We start from the raw sequence: 17274 nt of genomic DNA, 5'->3' as shown, positions 1-17274 counted from the left end.
CCCTCTGCCAAATACTCTCCTCCAAGTCCACACCTTCTCTCACTCAGCCCCCTCCAGCCCTCACCCAGTACCATACCCCCTGCCTATGCACGCGCACTCCCTAGGTCCCAGCAACCTCCCATGGAAGAGGCCACACGGTCAGGCTGCAGCAGGAAGGGAGGGCAGGATGGAAGGAAGGGAAAGAACCTGGGAGGAAGGCAAGCCCAGGTGGCGGAAGGGACATCTCAGCTGTCTCCCCCTCCCGCCATCAGACACCAGCAGCGAGGTCCTCATCCGTCCCGGTCCACTCCACCCTCCCATAGCTACGGCCTGTCTTATCTAAGCTAGCAGCCAGCCCCACCTCACACTGCCCACCCAAATCTCCATGGCAACTAGAGCCTCTCAGCTCCTGGATGGGGCGATAAGACCGCCCACCCATCCCCACTCTGTCTTGCTCTAGGTAGAGGCTGACCTGACTGTGGCTTGTAGAAATGAAGGCTCCACCGGCAGACCTGCAGCCTGGGTCCTCTGGTCCAGCCTCTGCTCCTATGCTAAGCCAGCCACTCATTCTGCACCAGTCACTGGGTCATGGACTCCATTGCATCCTGTCTGCGTTCACACAAGCCATCCTTTTCTCCACTTAGATGAGGAAACCGTGGCTGAGTGGTTGACTTGCTAAAGGCCACCCGAATAGAAGCCAGGCTGCAATTCCTACCCAGGCCTGTCTCCTGTCAAAACCAACGAATCCTCTTTTCAAGGGGTCCCCAACAATCCCACTTAATCTGAACTTGGCACTTGGAATCCCATGTGTTAACCTCACACAGTGGATCCGCTCAGATTCCTGCCCGCTGGCTTGGCCTGTAGACAAGGAGCAGGGAGGCTGGAGGAGTCAGTCTCTGTGCCCCCAGGGCAGGGTCACGCCTGGTGCAGACAGTAAATGAGTTATGAAATGAGGCCAGCTGCCCGAGTGGGCTGGGTTCAGGGTGGGCAGGAACCTTGCCCTCTCGTTTCTCTCTCGTTTGATTCACAGTGTGACTAAGGTCCTTGCTCCGGCCCCCGCTCTGTCTGCTTTCCATTCCCTTTTTCTTTACTTTCTTCATCTTTCCTCCCTCCATCTGTTTCCCTTTCACCCTCTCCCGCTCCCAGCCCCACCCCCGCAGTTACTGTGGCAACAACTCAGTGCCAGAAATAAAGGCAGGCTCCAGCTAGGTCACCAGTTCCCAAAACAGCGTCCCAGGGTGGAGAGGGGCAGGACGGCCAGGCTCGGACCAGAGGAGGAAACGGGGCGGCCACGGCCTGCTCCGAGCGTGGGCTCTGTGGGTGTGTGTGGCGGCATCCATGCTCCCTCCACAAGGATGTGATGAGAGCAGGACCGGGCTCCCTGCCCTGGGCCGGTGGCTTATGAGCGCATCCCTCCCCTTGGCCAAGCCCGAGGCCTGTGCCTGTCCTAAGGCTGGCAAAGCCATAACTCCCTCCTCTTCTCTCATTTTCTCCTTCTCTCCCACCCCCATTTCCAAAGCCCAGTTTTACCTGCTAGGACTGGGGTTGGGATTTCTCTAATGTGAACACCATACAGCACCCTCACATCAGGCAGGGGCAAGTGGGCCAGAATCGAGGTCCTGGCCTGAGAACCGATCTACACAAGGCCCTGGCCTCCCTTTGCTCTGATGACAACAGGACCGGGCCCAGGCATCCCCTCCTGCCCCACACAAGTATGCATCTATCCATCCTGTTCCTTAGATGTGTCACTTGCGTTTCTCTCTCCTCTCCATCTGTCCTCTGAGGAGCCCCTCTTTCTGTGTTCCCTCAGCCCCTCAGGCTTGCTTGGTCCTCAGCATGTTCCTGCTCTGGCAACTATTCATAGCTGGTCCCGTTGGCGGGTTGTGGCGTCACTTGTATGGGCTGGATTGAGAAGGCTGGGGGACATACAAGGGTCTTGCACCCCAAATTCAGCTTTCTAAATTATGAGACATCGCTATTCTGGCCTGCACACACACACACACACACACACACGAGCTCCGAAAGAGGAATTCCTACAGACCTGCACGCCCAAGTGGACAGCCTGCCTCAGGTGTTTGACACACATGGCCATGAAGAAGCCGGCAGCACCGAGGCGAGACTCACACGTGGGCACAGGCAGGAGAGCCCACGCGGAAACACAGTTGCAGAACTCATGCATCTGCTTGCAGGATCACGCCCCCACTCTTCCAGCGAGGCCCCCACACAATGACACACAGTGCCACTGACACCCACTCGCATCCACCCACCGGTCCTCCACGTCACAGCCACTTGTACCATGTGCGATACCCCCTCCCCAAGCTGTGAATGCGTATAGCAACACACACAGAGCCCCCCACATTTATCCATCCCCTGGCGGCTTCCTGTGCCACCCATTGCCAAAGAATGACTGCCTCCATCTCCTAGACCTGCTCCTGCTCCCCTGACCCTGGTACCCTGGCAACACACAGTCCCCTGGGAGGGAAACACCAGGTGCATCTGCCCAGGAAAGGTTGCTTGGCCTGTTGGGCAGAGCTAGCAGGGGTGTCTCTGGATCCTTGGGGGGGGGGCCCTTCGTGTCTGCTCAGCCCCCAGCCCCTTTCAGTGTGTCAGCCCCCAGCCCCAGGAGAGCACCGGGGTCAGGCCTGCGGCCACCCCCTTCCACCCAACCTCATTCTTCATTTGGCCTCTCCCAGCCAAGGCCTGGAAGGAGGCTCCGCAGGGCCCCCTCCCCAGGGGTATGCCCCACAGCAACGGCTTCCAGGCCTCTGTGTGAACTGCTCTCCTCCAGGGGATCCCTGGTGTGGGGGGAGAGGGGCTGGCAATGCCTTTCTGTCCCTTCCCCGTCACTCAGCAAAGAGGGAACAGGTCCCCTGCCCGCCCTGGGCCCCATGCCATCACTTGGACTTCGGGCCCACACAACTTGGTGAAGGGAGCACTGGGGTGACAGCATAGAACACCCCAGCCCCTCTTCCTTAAATGAGAAGGCTGTTTGATCAGATCAAACCCAGTTAGTCCTAGGGTCTGGCCACCCGGCCCATTCTCCCACTGAATAAGGGGCTACAGGTGACCCTCCCCAAAGGCTCCCTGCCATCCCATCACCAGAGCCTCTCTCCCAGACTGGGGTTGTGGCCCAAAGGGCCCACAGAGGGAAAGAGAGTGGGAGACCCTGCCACCTACCTGTTCCCAGACAGCGTGGCCCAGACCTGAGCCCCCAGGCCAAGCAGGGACAGGCGCAGGCCCAGGTCCCAGCCTGTCCTAGGTAGCAGGCATCTCTTCCAGGAACCCAGCTGTGCTTTCCCGGAGCACAAATAACAGGAAAAAAGCCGGCTGGGGTGTGGTGGTGGGGAGCTGGCGAAGGAGAGGACCTAGCCTTCTGGGCCCCCACCTCCCTCGCCCCCACCCTGCTCTTCCAAAAGCCTGGCACTTGGATCTCCGTGCTGGGGAGTCTGCGTCTGGCAGGCGGGTGGGCAGGACCTCGGGCGGGTGGCTAGCTCCCCTTCACTCTCCCCACCTCCAGCTGATAGCGTGTGGCCAGCCCAGGGTGTGTTTGTGTGTGTCTGCCCTTCCACCTCGCTCGCTGCAGCCCAATCCATTTCAAACAAGAGGAGCATTAAGCCGACATCATGACGAAGCAGAATCGGAAGCAGACTGGGCCAGCCGCCGGCCTTTTTCCCTTTCCCACACCCCCAACCTTGCAACATTCATGCTTACACATACATAGCCCCTGGAGCCTCCTCATAAACAGCCAGAGTGAGTCTGGGGGTGGGGGTGGGGGGGACAGGGCTCTACTGATAACCAAGGGGTGACAACACCTGGTTTCTCCAAGGACCTGTATTTTTACTCAGCACCTAACAGCAGCCACAGAGGCCTCTGGGGTCCCTTCCTTCCAGGGGTGCTAAAGGGCATGGACGCCCCGAGCTAGGGGTTATGGGCACAGATGGCAGAATTCATCATCCAAAGATTAACCCCCTCCTGGGGAGGACGGGTGGGGAGACTGGAAAAAGCAGGTCCTCAGCACAAAAGACTGGGCTGGCCCTCTGGGAGCCTGAATCCCCTGGGAAATGGAGCACAGCACAGCAGTGGTGGCTCAAGTGAGAAAGACCCCATTTCTTGCCAAGGCAACTTCATCAAAAGGGAACTTCCTGCTAGGTGATGCCCAGGTCCCAGCACAGAATTACAGGGATGTGGCTTCCCTGTCTCTGGGGAGACCTGTCACTGGCCTTTTGGGTCCCTCTGGGTTCAGAGCAGAGCCCCGTTTGTGACCCCCAGGGTCCGGCAGGGGAGGAACCCCAGCCAGCTGACCCTGGCCCTGGCCCTGGCCCCGGCCTCCTCTCCACCTCTGCCTGACAGACCTGCCTACCTAGGCAGCCCTTGCTGTTGCCCTGGTAACCACTGCCCATAGCTGGTCAGCTGATATGTCAGCTGTCATTAGGGAAATCTAGAAACTGGGGAGGGGGCTCTGGGATATCTGAATGAAAAATCAGAGGGGAGGGTCTTTCGAGGGACAAGTGAGAGTGTGCCCTGGGACCTCTTTCTCCAAGAGAAGAGGACAGGAGGGGACAGGTAGGGACAGGAAGCGAGGGATGTGTCTGGGTTAGTGGAAGACAGAGAAGATTGAATCCTGAAGGATGGGCTCTAGAAAGAAAGGGGGAATGAAGAAGGCAGGGAGCTGAGTGGCTGAGAAAGAGTAGACAGAGTCGGCGTAGCTGCTGTGTGTGTGGCGGGGGAGAGGGCCATGCGGAAAGGTAGGAGACAGGTGGGGGTGCGTGTGGGGGGAACACAGGATCCATCTAGCCATGAAGAAAAGGCCAGGAGATGATGTGGGAGGGGGTGTACCTTTGATGTCGCAGGAGGGGCCACAGCCTTGGAGGAGAGGAACCAGGCCTTCCTGGGAAACCAGCCCGGCCTCTGCCAGCCTCTCTGTTCACTCTCCCTTCCACTCCACCCTTACTGCCCTGGCCCCACCCCAGGCCTGCACTCCCTCCCTCCTCCCATCCAGGAAACCAAGTGCCAGGCGCTTTTGCGCCTCAGCCTTTAGGACCGGCGATTTTCCCACAACCTCGGGTCCTCCCCTGCTCTCTCTGACCCCTTACCAGACCCCACCCCCACGAGGTTTGTCTTCCTGTGCAAGGGTCCCAGAGGGAGGGCTGGAATGAGCTGCTGCTGGAAAGGACTGCTACGGACAGGGGCCTGGAGAGAGGTGGCTCATGAGGAATGGGTAACAGTCTTCCGGGGCTGGGAAGGAGGGGAGCATTCTCCTCAAGGCAACAAGCATGTTGGATGGGGAGGGGGGGGTCAAGGGGAAGGGCAGGAAGGAGTGGGGAGGGTTCACGGTACCTTCAAGGGCCTGGGGCGTGGGGCAGGAGCACGGCAGCTTCCTCAGTGACATACACCTCCATCCCTCGGCGCATCTCCTCTCCGCCTCCCGTTGCCAGGACAACCTGCCGGCTCAGCCGAGGAGGCGGCAGGGAGGGGGGAGGAGGCGGCTATGGCTCCTACTGCCTCTTCAGTGATGGAGGGAGGGGGCCTGAGGTTGGCCTCTCTGCTGGGGTGAGTGGGCGAGCTTCAGGAGCCGGGGTTCCCACCCAGCGCCACCGCTCTCCCCTTCCCTCTCCCACAAGGCTCTGGGATTGGCCCCTGGGGCAGCCTCAGGAGAACCTTAGTTCAGGGCCAGAGAGCAGGCCAGCCTTGGAGAAAGAGTCCAGAAAGCTCAGCGTGGAGTTAAGGAAGAGCAGTAGGAACAAGGGAGAGATAGTCTATATTGAAGGGTGAGAGGGTGGCTTCCGGCAGGAAGGAGGAGCGACGGGGCATGGCTGGGGTGGGCACACAGCTGCAGGCCCAGGTACCCTGCCCCTATGTGACCTCTGCTATCCCTGAGCGCCCTCCTAGTCCCCAAACCTCTCATTCCCCTCGACCTACAAGCAAGTCAGAGCCTGGGACAGCCCTCCTCCAGTCCCACAAAGCTCATTCGCACTGCCACCAGCTCCGTAGGAGTGTCCCTCCACGGGCAGAGCCACCTTGGGCAGGAAAAATCCTCAGCCAGCCAGCCCTGGAACCAAGGGGACTGCAGAGTTAGGGCTCCCTCTGTTGACCTGAGGTATGGTAGCTGTCAAGGTCATTTCTTGCTGGGAGGTATCCTGGTGTGTGTGTGTGTGTGTGTGTGTGTGTGTGTGTGTGTGTGTGTGTGTGTTGGGGGGTGGGGTCCAGAGGGCACTCCCAGGCCAGACACCCTTGTCTAGCCTGCCATGCTGCCTTTCCACCTCATCCTATGCAGATCCTTGCTCTGTCTCCAACCCCCTCCTCCTGGTAAGGCCCCAGAATCCTCAAGGCCAGCTGCAGATCCTCCCCCATTGCCTGCCTGCCTCCCCGTCAGGCTGGGATGAGAGGGAAGGCAAAATCGTCCCCCCAGAAGCAGGCAACACCAAACAGCCGGTGCCTGTTAGCCCAGGCCCCTGGGTGGGCTTCCTGGGCACTGCTTGGCCATACCCAGAACGCTGGTAACAGGGCTAGCGTACCTTTAAGCTCAGGATTGCCTTGGGGCCTTGAGGATGGGCACTTAGTCCACAGTAGGGGCTGGGGCTCCTGCCCCTCGAAGGCAGGCCGTCCTAGGCCCAGGACACCTACTTCTTAACTCCTTTCCCCAGCAAGGTCACCGGTGCCAGATGTCCTGGCTGGACTCTGGCCCTGCTGCCTGCCCCCTCCCCAGGGCCTGTGCAATAGGCTGCTCTGCCCTCTCTCTCCGTCTCACTCCAGTGCCCCTTGTCCCGCCTCATGCATGAACCTGTCAGGGAGGGGAAGCACCAGGGACTCTTCCCCTCCCGCCGCCCCCCCTACCCCGTGCCTGTGCAGTCTAAACATTAACTCTCAGAGAGGCTGACTAGGGCATCTGGGCACCTAAGGAGAAGGGAAAGGTGACAGAAAACTGGACCAGAGGAATACAAGGAAGGACGAGGGCCTAGAAGGGACCTTTTCTCATCAGAGTTTGGAAACCATGTCCCCCCCACAACCACTAGACCCTCTATCCCCTGGACCCCAGAGCCTCAGCCCCCAGCTTGCTACCCCAAACGCTGACCCCACAATTGCATCTGCTCACTCCCCTTCTCAAAGCCCCTTACTCTCTCTTCCTTGCCACAGCATAAAGACCAAACTCTCCATGATGCGACCCAGTCACTCCCTGCCCCTTTTCTATGCAAACCTTTAGTTGGAGCCAAACTGATCAACTGCTCACCTTCCCCTGGACACACCTCACGTTTTCCTGCCTCACGGCCTTTCTTATTCTGTTTTCACTCTCAGTATTTTCACGCTGCATGTCTTTGCTGGCTGAAATCCCGATTGTTCTGAAAGAGCATGCAAACCCCAGTCCTTCCCAATTGCCTTGCCCCATGCACTCTCCCACCCTAGAACCCACTGTGCCTGGCCGGGGAGTGGAGAACATTCCACTCAAGGTGTGGAAGATAGGACAGAATTTAGACTGTGATGCTCGCTGGCTGTGACCGTGAATGATTTAACACATCTGTGTGTTGAGCTGGCCCACACATTACATGGGAATAATCTTACCCTCTACATAAGGGGTTCCATGTGAGCCTGCCTGGGGCACTGTCTGGCACATTGCCAGAGCCCCCGTGCATGTTAGCGTCTTATTTCCTCTTTCACTCTTGGGAGGTGCCAAATGCTACTTTGCTATCTTAGGTGCCATAGAGGGATTTCCAAAAGTCTCCCCCCGGCCACACACACACAAAAATGCCTTTTTATGGGTTTATCTGCCCAATTGAATTTCAAGTGTCTTGGGAGCTTGATAGGGGATGACACAATATCTTGTCCATCTTTTTTTATTAATGAAGGGCCAGCTAGCACAGTGCTTGCATGTTGTAGGGAATAGATAGATGTTTGGATTCACGGCTTAGGACCCCTCTCCTCCCAAGTCTACCTCAGGATGGAGAGTGAAGACCAGATTCTGGCTTCTCATCCTGACTCCCCCTTGATGGACTGAAGGGTGTGGGCCAGTGATGCCTTTCTGGGCTTTCCGTTGGTTTATTCCCTCAGTAAATCCTTACTTGGTGTAATCCTTACTGGCGGGCGGGAGAGGCACAGACGGACTATTTCTACATCTGAGGCACTTGCTACCTAGCAGATCCATGACACAAGCATTAGTACAGTCTGGACCAGCTGTGATATGTGCCATACGGCAAGGGTGTACACACCAGCACAGTGGACCCTTTCACTTCCCCCAAGAGAGTGGGAAAGTCCACGGGGCAGACAAGATGGCTGCGGTCTGGGCGTGCAAGCTTTCCGGAGGAGGGCACGCTAGGCAAGGGGAACCTCATGAACAAAGATGGGCACAGTGAGCTTGTGGGACAGCAAGGGTTGCTGTTTTGCCAGCGTTCTTAAAGGTGATGAGACATCCCAGGGAGGTCTCACAATGGTGTTCCGGAGTTTGGAGGAGAAAGCAGCCATGGGCAAGGGGGTGAGAGTTGAGATGTTGGTCTGCTCAGGGAGAGACAGCATGAAGAACGAGGAGAGAAGACAATGGCAGGTATCGTAGGGAACGTTTCTACGAAGAGGAGGCAGGAAAGAGAAGACCGAAGCAGGGAGAGAACGAGAAAAGGACAGCCTGTGGCAGGCTGAAAGAGCTTCAAACGGGGTGCTCCCTGGCAGTGTCCAGGGCTGTGAGGCTGAGCACATGCAGGTCTGAGGCAAGGCTTTCTGGGTTGGTGACTGGAAAGTCACTGCCATTGGAGTCTGATGGACAGGGTTGAATGGAGTGCGGCAAGCAGAAGCCAGCTTGCAAGGACTAAAATGAGTGGACTCCCCTTCTGACTTCCTGCTTTGGCTCCCTTCTGCCTCATCTGGCTGTTTGAAGGACAGGACAGAGAAGGGAGATCAATATGGAGGCTATTCTTAGCTAGAGTTCTTGGTAATCCTAAACAGGCACGGGATCTGGGGCACGTCTCCCTCCACCTTGTCACGCCCTCCCCTGAGACGGATGTGTTCTTCTTGCCCTCAGTCTTGCCCCACTGTGTCCACCCCTCCGCGCACACTTGCTTAGAGCCTTTGGGCACCCAGAAGCAACCAGGTTGCTGCAGCCCGGCGTGGGGCAGTCTGAGGCCCACAGGAAGCCTCCTTTCCATCACACACTCATATCCTTTAACTCCCTCTGAGGCCCCGGGATTAGACCTCCATTCCTTTGGCCCCGTCCTGTCAGCATCTTCAAAATCACCAGTTCAGAGGGAATGAGTTGAACAGACTTCCCCAGAGCATGAAGAGGTGCCCTGTGTAGAGAGCCTGGCCTCGGCAGAGGCACCAAATGGTGTGACGAGAAGGTTCAGAGAGCCCTGCCAGGGGCCCAAGGCCACAAACAGGCATCCGACTGGCCAGGCTCAGGCTTGGGGTGGGGCACCCACACTCTCTGAGATGGCACAGGCCTCCAAGCTGCCTTCCTCCCTCACCCTTCTGTATTCTGTCCCTCCCCGCCAGGTCTCACCTCAAACACCAAGGAAGGAAACAGTGAGGGCTTTCTGGAGCCGGCCCCCAGAGGCCTATCTGTGCTGGGGAGGTCAACGAGAGGGAGGGAGGGGCCGAGAAAGGCAGAGAAGAAAGCAGAGGCAAGACAAAGGGCCCCGTCCACCTTTGAAGCCGTCTCTAACCCGAGCCAGGGAGGGTGGGGGTGGGCCTGAGAGCCCGGCTGGGGGGAGGCAGTCGAGAGTTTTAAAGAATGTCTCAAATTCCTGCGGAAATCAGAGGGATTGTAAGAGCTCCCCCTCCCCAACGCAGCTCCTTCCCAGGCCCCTCTCTCAGCCCCCCAAGTCCAGTCCTCCACACCTGGGTGCCCCAACCCTTTGTTCTCAGGTAATTGCTGGGCGTTGCCCCTGAGTTGAAAATCCCATTGACCTCACCGGTTATCAGCTGTGGCTGCAGACCACCCTCCCTACACACACCCCAGAAAATGACTCCCAAGACGTTTCCTGCAGTTTTCACGGGGATTAAGGCTCTTTGTGATTGGGGGGAGAGAAAAAAACCCTGCCTGGTGAAAAGCAATTATGACAAGCTGGAAGGAGAATGTCCTGGGGCCTGGGGACCTCCCTCTTGGCTGCCGCAGTCTAAATTGCCCCGAGTTGGGGGTGTCAGACAGGGTTCCAGTTCTCAGCAAGGGAGAGGTGAGTGACCCAGCCCCCACCCCCGTCAATTTGGACTGCCGTTTCCCTCTCCTCCCGGTTGGACTAAACCAAGCCCCTCCACAACTCCCCATTCTGTCCCGATTTTTAGGCCACGCTTGGGAGAAGTGGGGAGAAGGGGTGTCTTTCATCGTTGTGCTTCTCTCTCCATGATCCCCTTCCCCAATATATTCTCAGGAAGAGGGAGGGAAACTGAGGCTGGGGGTCCCACAGACTGAGCTCCATGGGCCTGCTTCCCCCCAAGCACAGAGACCTCCAGGGAAGGGCCTCCCCTTGACAAGATTAAAAGCCAGTGCGAACGGAGGAAAGAGGTGGGTTTTATGGCCTCTGAGTTCCACCCTCCAGATGCGCACCTCGGGGCGTCTGGGAAAGCCCCCGAGACAGGTTCCGGGGGGGGGGGCAGCCCCCTCCCCGGGCCGCGGGGCCGCCGCCTCTAACTGCGATTCCCCTCTGGTGCGCCCCCGCCGGGCCGCAGCGAACCTGGGAGGACGAGGGGACACTTTCTCGTCCCCGCTCCCCCCTCCACGCCCCCGCGCCCTCCTCCCCCGCCCCGACCCTCCTCACCGGAAAAAAGCAATCCTGCTCCCGGCCAGGCGGCATCAGCAGCAGGGGCGCCGGGCCTGCTGCCCCGCCCGCCCGGCCCGAGGCTCGGCCCCAGGGTGTGGGTTCTCTGCGCCCCAACAGGTAGCACGGGACGCGCCGGGAGAGCCAGGAAACTGGAGCCTGCGGAGGGAGGGGCGCCCTGGGCTCCCGCGGGCGGAGTTGCGGGCCTCCCAGGCCATCCAGGCCTGCGTACCCTCGAGGCCGCCCCGCCCCGCCCCGCGCGGCTCTGCACCTGCCGGCGCCCGGGCCTGGGCGCTGCGCGTTCCCGCGCCTCTCGGAGAAGCCAGTTTATCACCAGTGGAGTTTGGGAGTTGGATCCCTCCACCTCCACCCTCTTCAGATCACCCGTTTGCAGGAAAATGGTTTTATTCTGGGGCTGGGAGCTGGGGGTGGGGGTGCAGGCCTGGGTAGTGGAATGTGAAGAACGGTTAACCCTCTTTTTTTCCTCCCTTTTCTTTTTTTCCAGAAACAAAAAACGAAAGGCCCTTCCTACAGCCTGGCCAGGAGCAGTGTGGAGGCTGGGGGCAGACTGAGAGAGACAAAGGGAACAGAATTGGAAGAGAGCTACCTCCAGACAGTGTCTGCAAGGCCTTGAACCTGCTGACCTTGCCTCTTGGTTCAGGGTTCTGAGTCCAGGGGACACTACAGCTCTTCTCCTGGGGTCTGCCCCAGCCCTGGGGGCCTATGCCAGGGCGAGGTCCAGGACACTGCCCTGAGGCCCAGCCCTGGTTGATGCCAGTCCTGCCCCTCTCCAGTTTGGGGCTCTGCTGCTGGTCGGTCCTCAGGGCCCTCCTGTGGGGCTCTGGCAGCCCTCCTCCACCCGGCCCTGTCTTTGGATTAGGAAGGGAAGGGGATAGGAAGGCTGGTGAAGGGCAGCTGCCCCCGCACTTGTGTCCCTGACTACGTCAGGGGCTGTGGCCTCCGAGTGCGCTTGGTCCGGCGCGTGGGGGATGAGCCCACAAACTCGAACTGCTTCTGCCTCTCGACTTGGTTGGGGAAGGGCAGCTGGCCCTCGTAGAGGCGCTTGATGAAGTGAGCCTCTCGCTGGTTCTGGCGGCTGCGGGAGGCCTGGCGGGGCCGGCCTTGCCTCGTGAAGGCCATGAACCAGCCCTCATGCCTGGCGTTCTGGAAAGCCGTGTAGTTGTTCTCCAGTACGATCTCCGTGAACACGCAGTCTTTGCTCTTCCCGCTGGGCTGCGGGGGAAGGAAGGAGAGGAGGGATGTGTGTCACCCACCCTGTCCGGCTTAGCTGCCGAATGGGCCTATTTGAGGATGGACAGGGAGCATCAGGGGCTGGCAGCCCAAGGATTTCTGGCTGGTGAGATGGTACTCTTGTTGGAGAGGCAAAGGTGGGAGAAAGGAACAGGCTTTGCTTGGGGTCAGATCTGAACTTACATACAGCCTTGCCATTTGGAAGTTGTACACCTTGAATGAGGTGTTTAGCTATGCTGAGCCTCAGTTTCCTGAGATGTGGCATAAAAATCAAGGCACTTGTGCAGTTCCGTGCATACCCAGTGGGCACTTGTGCACGAGAACCGTCCTCAGCCTGGGTGAATGGTGTTGCTGGGTGGAGGGAAAGGAGGCACCCATCTCTGATGAAAAGAAGGGGCAAACATTTATAGACACTGGCTGTGTCAAGAGCCACACAGGCACCCCTTTGACCCTGTAGATAACCCTGACACTATGCCCACTTGTACAGATGAGTAGCCTGAGGCTTGGAAAAAATCAGCAGCTATTTGGTGAGAACTGCCAGAATCAGAAGCCAAGGATTGACCAATGCCAAAGGAGATGGACTTCACCCTTGCACCCCAGTGCTGGCCCCACCATTGCAGAGTAGGCCACTACACTAGTAGGTGTTTAGGCTAGTTGGCCGTTAGTTACGCTGACAGGTGGTTCGTGTGCATCTTGCTGTTGGATTCTGTGAAGCCCTCTCACCTTGGGGGAGCCTTTGGCCCTGAATGAATGCTCAGTCTCAACCCTGATTAGCATGTAACCCTCAACACAAGGGCTGCATCATCATGTAGGTGCTGAAATTCTTACTCATCGATGCTGGGAAATACCCGATAAATTTGGGCCAAGGACCCTATGGGTCAGCCAGTGTCCTCAGAGTGCTTGTAGACCCCGAGGGACTCATTAAAATGGAGAGGGCAGAGAGTAGCAGAGTGGTGGGTGGGTGACAGCAGAAGAGTCATGGTCCTGCATCCACCCCCGAAGAGGGAAGTGGGGTGAGGTTGGGCCCTGCGTGCCCCACCCTAGACGACCGGATCAAGCATCTGCTCTGTCTTCCGGGCCTCACCTTCCCGATGAGCTTGCCCCTCTTGTTCATGCAGATGTATTTCTCGCTCTCAGCCCCCTTGATGCGTACCCGGCTCCCAAACGTGTCTGTCTCCACTATAAGCTTGGCTGTGATAGGGGAGGGGGAGAGAGACCTCTGTCCATGGGAGTTGCCAGCCCAGCGGGTAGCAGGGGACCCACCAACCAACCTGACCTCCACCGAACTCGGGTGGGGAGCATGGGGAGGCCCTTGGGGACCCTCCTCCAAGTGGCTTCTCCTTGCTCCCCCGTGGCCTCCACCCTGACACGGGATCTGGAGATGGACCAGGTGAGGCTGGCCAGGGGTGTGGGTGGCCTCTGGTGAGGGCTGGGTCTCACCAAACTTGTTGCCATCCTCAGCAGTGGCGGAGATGCGACGCCCGGTGACCTGCACGTGCTTGCCGCTGGTCCGGCTGTACAGCTGGTACTCGCGGATCTGCCGCCTGCTCAGCTGGTCAGTCATGGCGCCCTGGTCCCTCACGTACTGGTTAAAATTAGGAGACGGGTGATTCTCCCCCTTTGCGGTTACCAAGGGAAAAATAGTGTCAATTTGCTTTGGGTGACACCACCACCGGTCCATCCAGGGGAGAGGGGTGCAGAGGTGAGTGTGGCGGGGGCAGGCCATTTGTCCTGGGAAGTAGAGGTGCAGGGTGAAGGGGGCATATGGCCATGACCTTGTCAGGCCAGTGGTTGAGCCAGCCATGACCTCTTGGCCTAGAGCAGAGAACTGGTGGCTGCCCAGGCTTGGGGGACACTTTATGATGATACAGGGCAGACTTGGAATCATGACTCTAGGAGCTGGAAGGAACCCTCAAAGTTCTGATATCTGATCCCCACATTCTATGGAGGAGGTGCACAGGGTCACACAGCCAATTAGAGACAGAACCCGTCCTGCCTGTAGCATTGGAGCTCGTCCCCTCTCCAGGACTCCAGGGTCTTGGCTCTGTTAGCCAGGACAACCAGATTTCTCCTCCATCCTTCCCACTGGCCTTGAAGGACCCCACCCCCAGCACATGCACAGACAGCGGCTGGTCTGTTAGGATCATGGGAGAGCATTATGGGGGCTCCAGCACCCCTGTAAGCATTTTTTTTACAGCACTAACTGTAGAATCCTGAGTCATGCCCTGCTCCCCTGCCTCCTCGCTCAGACAAGCCAGGCCCCTTCCAGCATTCCTCCCTCCTCTAAGGACGAGGAGCCTCCTTAGCAGAGGGAGGTGAAGGCAGCAAGCAGCGAGAGGCGCTCTCAGCGGTGTGCCAAGGGCTGTGCCTGTCAGGGGCCCTGCCTGTGCCACAATGTAACAGAGGCTCTCAGCCAGCCGGGGGCCATGCTGCCACCCACCCTCTTCCCCAGGAGGGGCGAGGCGCCGTTTCCACCCAAGCACGGTGGCGTACAAAGTCAGGACAAGTACTTGGTCCAGGCAGAACTCTCCTTACCCATCTGCAGCACTAGCAGGAGGCCACTTCCTGCCCTTTCTCTCCAGCAAGGTGCCCCCTGGAGGACACTTCCCAGCTGCTGGCCACAGCCTCAGCTCTGACACTAAAATGCTTCTCTCTTCACCTGAACCCGGGGCCTGTGCGGGCATAGCCTTTCCCTGTCCCCAGTCTCTAAGTCCACCTTTATCCCAGGCCCAGTGGCAACTCTCTGGACAGAGCTAGCCTCAGATCAGCATCTGTTAGGGCCACTCTCTCCTGGAGGGACGGGTGAGAAGTGTCCGCTTTGAGGAAGGGGAGGCGAAGAAGCTGCTGGAGGCTGACAGCGTAACCTGCTCCGGGTTAACTCTTCATGTGTGTCACTGCTCATTTCCCACTTCAGCTTGTCCACAGGTCAGGAGCCATTTCCAGGACCCCAGCCTAGGAGACCCCAGCCCACCCCGCGCCCCATCCTGGAAAAACCTGAGGCCCGAATTTGGGCTGGGGGACCGGCCTTCCTGCCAAGGGGTGGGGTCTGGCTGGCCCAGGACCCTCGGTGGAGTCCGCCTGTCCCCAGCCCCAAGCCTCCTGGCCCAGGTTCAGGCCCTCCGCCCCTCTTGGCGGGCAGCCTTCTTCTGGTTGTCTGTTCCAGGTCAGGAGCAGGGAGGGCCCCCCTGAAGCCCCCTCCTCTCCTTGTCCCCCTTCAAGCCCTGCACAAAAGCAGCCCCACGCCCCCCCACAGCCCACAGCCCACAAGTCGCTCTCCCCGCGGGACCTTGCCTGTCCCTTTCATGTTCCCGCTGCGGGGGGGACCTCCCCTTCCACTGCAGCAGACAGCTGCTTGTCAGCCAGCCCCTCAAGCATGGCTGTGGTCCGGCCTGCTGGCCCCCCCTCCAAGGGGGGCGAGGGGGCACTTCAAGGGGGAAAGGACAGCTTTGCCACCTTCCCTGAGTCCTGAATGGGGCCTCAGCCAGGCCATAAACGCCAGGCCAGCCGCACCATTGTGCTAATTCCCTTTCCAGAACAGGTTGGACCCACCCCCAGCCCCCTCCCGGCCAGGCTGGGGGGCTTTCTTCTTGCTCTCCCTGGATGTGTGAAGCAAAAGGCCTGGAACGGGGGCTTGAGCAAAAGGGGGAAGGAAAAGGGGGGGTTGTCTCTCTCTCCCTCTCTCCCACCCCCCCACTGCTTCAAAGGCAGCCCCTTCCCCTCTCCCAGAGAAAAGGCATTTACCTTCAAAAAAAGTCCCCACTGGATAGGAAGAGAAGCGGCCTCTGGCCTGGGAAAGCCAAACCATCTCCCCAGCGCGGTTCTGGACCAGTGCATTTTAATAGCTGCACTTTCATGGAGGATCACAAAAAGGGACCAAGCCTCGCACTGGGGCTGGGGCTAGGGGGAGGTGGGCATGGGGGGGACTTACTTGGGTGGGGGGATCGTGGAGGAGTCAACCCTGCCAACCCTGAATCTTGTCCCAAACAACCTCTTCGGGTTTGACCTCATTGCCTGTAGGTAAGGAGTCACCTGCCCTGGCTGGGCATCCTGACTGCCTGTATGACCCCCCAGGACAGTGACCCCCAGGAGAGCACCCCCCCCCAGGACATCCATGTTGGTGGGAGTAGAGTCGTGAGTGGAACACATAGGTGGTTTTGCATAGAAACCTGTCCTTTCAGGTACAAGCCTCACCTGATCCATCACCTCTGCTCTCTCCTAGCCACTCCCAGCTCCATCCCTTAAGCCTGGGCTGCCCTCACACTTAGCCTTGGGGTGACTCCGGGATGGAGAGAGAGGCAGAGACCCCAGGGGAAGTAGGGAGGGCCATGGGAGGGAAGACAGATTAAAAACCTTAGACAATCCCCAAATTTGCCATAGCCCCTTCCCCTAACCCCTCCAAAGGCTGACACCCCCCTACACGCCCCAAAACCTCAGAGCATCCTGGACCCGGGGAGGGGCCAGAATGTGCCTCTGTCCGCCAGAAGGCGACTGCCCCCTCCCCCACTGGGTGGGGTGGGAGAGATGGGGAGAAGCTAGTGCGGACAGCTCACCTACCTGAGTTTGACAGCAGAGGATCAGTAGCTGCAAGCACCTGTGTGGGGACACGAGGCGGACCCAAGTGTGGGTGCCCTCAGCCAGCCCAGGGTGCACCGGGAGCCCGCCCCCGCCCACACCCCGGACCCACCCGCTGTCTGTGTGGGAGTCCCGGGAAGGTTAGGGCTGCCCGAGGCTGGAGATGGCAACAAAACTCCAGTCGGAGAGGCCGCGCACTTACAGAGTGAAGTTGGGCAGCAGGCGGGCGGCTCCCATCGCCGGAGAGGTTTCTTGGGGCAGTTGCCCCCCTGCTCCCCAAACTCAGGAGCAGATATAGGCAGTCCCCAGGGGTAGAGTCCCAGAGAAGCCAAGGTCTCTTCAAGCAACAGGTTTTCAGGGGGGAGAGGAGGAGAGAAAGGGGAGGAGGAGAGAGAAGAGAGGGGAGGAGGAGGAGGAGGGGGAGGAGGGCGTAATTGGGAGACTGAGGTGTGAGGTGTCCACCTTCCCGGCCAGTGAGACTGCAAAGCAGCCAGTGGCGGAGCTGCCAGCCTTTCCTGGGCTACCGAGCGAGCGCAGAGGATGAGGCTGCTGGAGCCTTCTCCACAGGAGGCTGGCCCTGGGGTCTCCCGAGCTATTCCCAACCCTCGCAGACCCCAACCGGGGTGTCCCTCCTCCCCTCTGTGGGTCAGCTTCTCCTGCCCTCAGGTTTAGCGCCCCACTACCGGAGGGTGAGGGCAGGTATCAATCTGGGGTTGCCGGCTCTGGCTCAGGGGTG

The 17274-nt window shown here is 59.1% G+C and overlaps 2 protein-coding genes across 11 annotated transcripts in view; both read right to left on the bottom strand.

Annotated features, from left to right (window-relative positions):
- DMTN (dematin actin binding protein) overlaps positions 1-10975 on the bottom strand; it is a 21175-nt gene extending 10200 nt beyond the window's left edge. The window contains exons 1-2 of one of the 8 annotated variants that reach the window (XM_019641913.1): positions 10716-10975; positions 5317-5524 (exon numbers count right to left, since the gene is read on the bottom strand). The gene's annotated coding sequence lies outside the window, so the exon portion shown is untranslated. Of the gene's footprint in view, positions 1-3156; positions 3429-4815; positions 4903-5316; positions 5525-6494; positions 6661-10715 lie in introns of those variants that run through there. The other 7 variants (XM_019641912.1, XM_019641920.1, XM_019641914.1 and 4 more) reach the window with 7 other exon arrangements.
- Positions 10976-11596: 621 nt separating this feature from the next.
- On the bottom strand, positions 11597-16865 carry FGF17 (fibroblast growth factor 17). Of its 3 annotated transcripts, none has more exons than XM_019641922.1 (5): positions 16741-16865; positions 16521-16557; positions 13407-13584; positions 13051-13157; positions 11597-11948 (listed from the first exon to the last, which is right to left on the bottom strand). In XM_019641922.1, exons 1-5 carry the CDS (start codon positions 16773-16775, stop codon positions 11655-11657), a joined length of 651 nt encoding a protein of 216 aa, XP_019497467.1. In that variant the 5' UTR covers positions 16776-16865; the 3' UTR covers positions 11597-11654. The 3 variants fall into 3 exon arrangements, with proteins under 3 accessions (XP_019497467.1, XP_019497468.1, XP_019497466.1); XM_019641923.1 differs by having other exon boundaries at positions 13407-13551; XM_019641921.1 differs by lacking the exons at positions 16521-16557; positions 16741-16865 and having other exon boundaries at positions 11645-11948; positions 13407-14273.
- Between the last annotated feature and the right edge of the window lie 409 nt (positions 16866-17274).

The sequence above is a fragment of the Hipposideros armiger genome, unplaced genomic scaffold (assembly GCF_001890085.2).
Source record: "Hipposideros armiger isolate ML-2016 unplaced genomic scaffold, ASM189008v1 scaffold_64, whole genome shotgun sequence".
NCBI lineage: Eukaryota > Metazoa > Chordata > Mammalia > Chiroptera > Hipposideridae > Hipposideros > Hipposideros armiger.
This window is presented reverse-complemented; position numbering and strand designations above follow the sequence as displayed.

Coding starts and splice junctions, on each gene's coding strand:
- FGF17 (XM_019641921.1), bottom strand. CDS start 13,854: ATGATTCCAAGTCTGCCCTGTATCATCATAAAGTGTCCCCCAAGCCTG. Junction 13,158..13,406: donor TGAGGATGGCAACAAGTTTG/GTGAGACCCAGC, acceptor CCCCTATCACAG/CCAAGCTTATAGTGGAGACA. Junction 11,949..13,050: donor GGGGCAAGCTCATCGGGAAG/GTGAGGCCCGGA, acceptor CTTCCCCCGCAG/CCCAGCGGGAAGAGCAAAGA.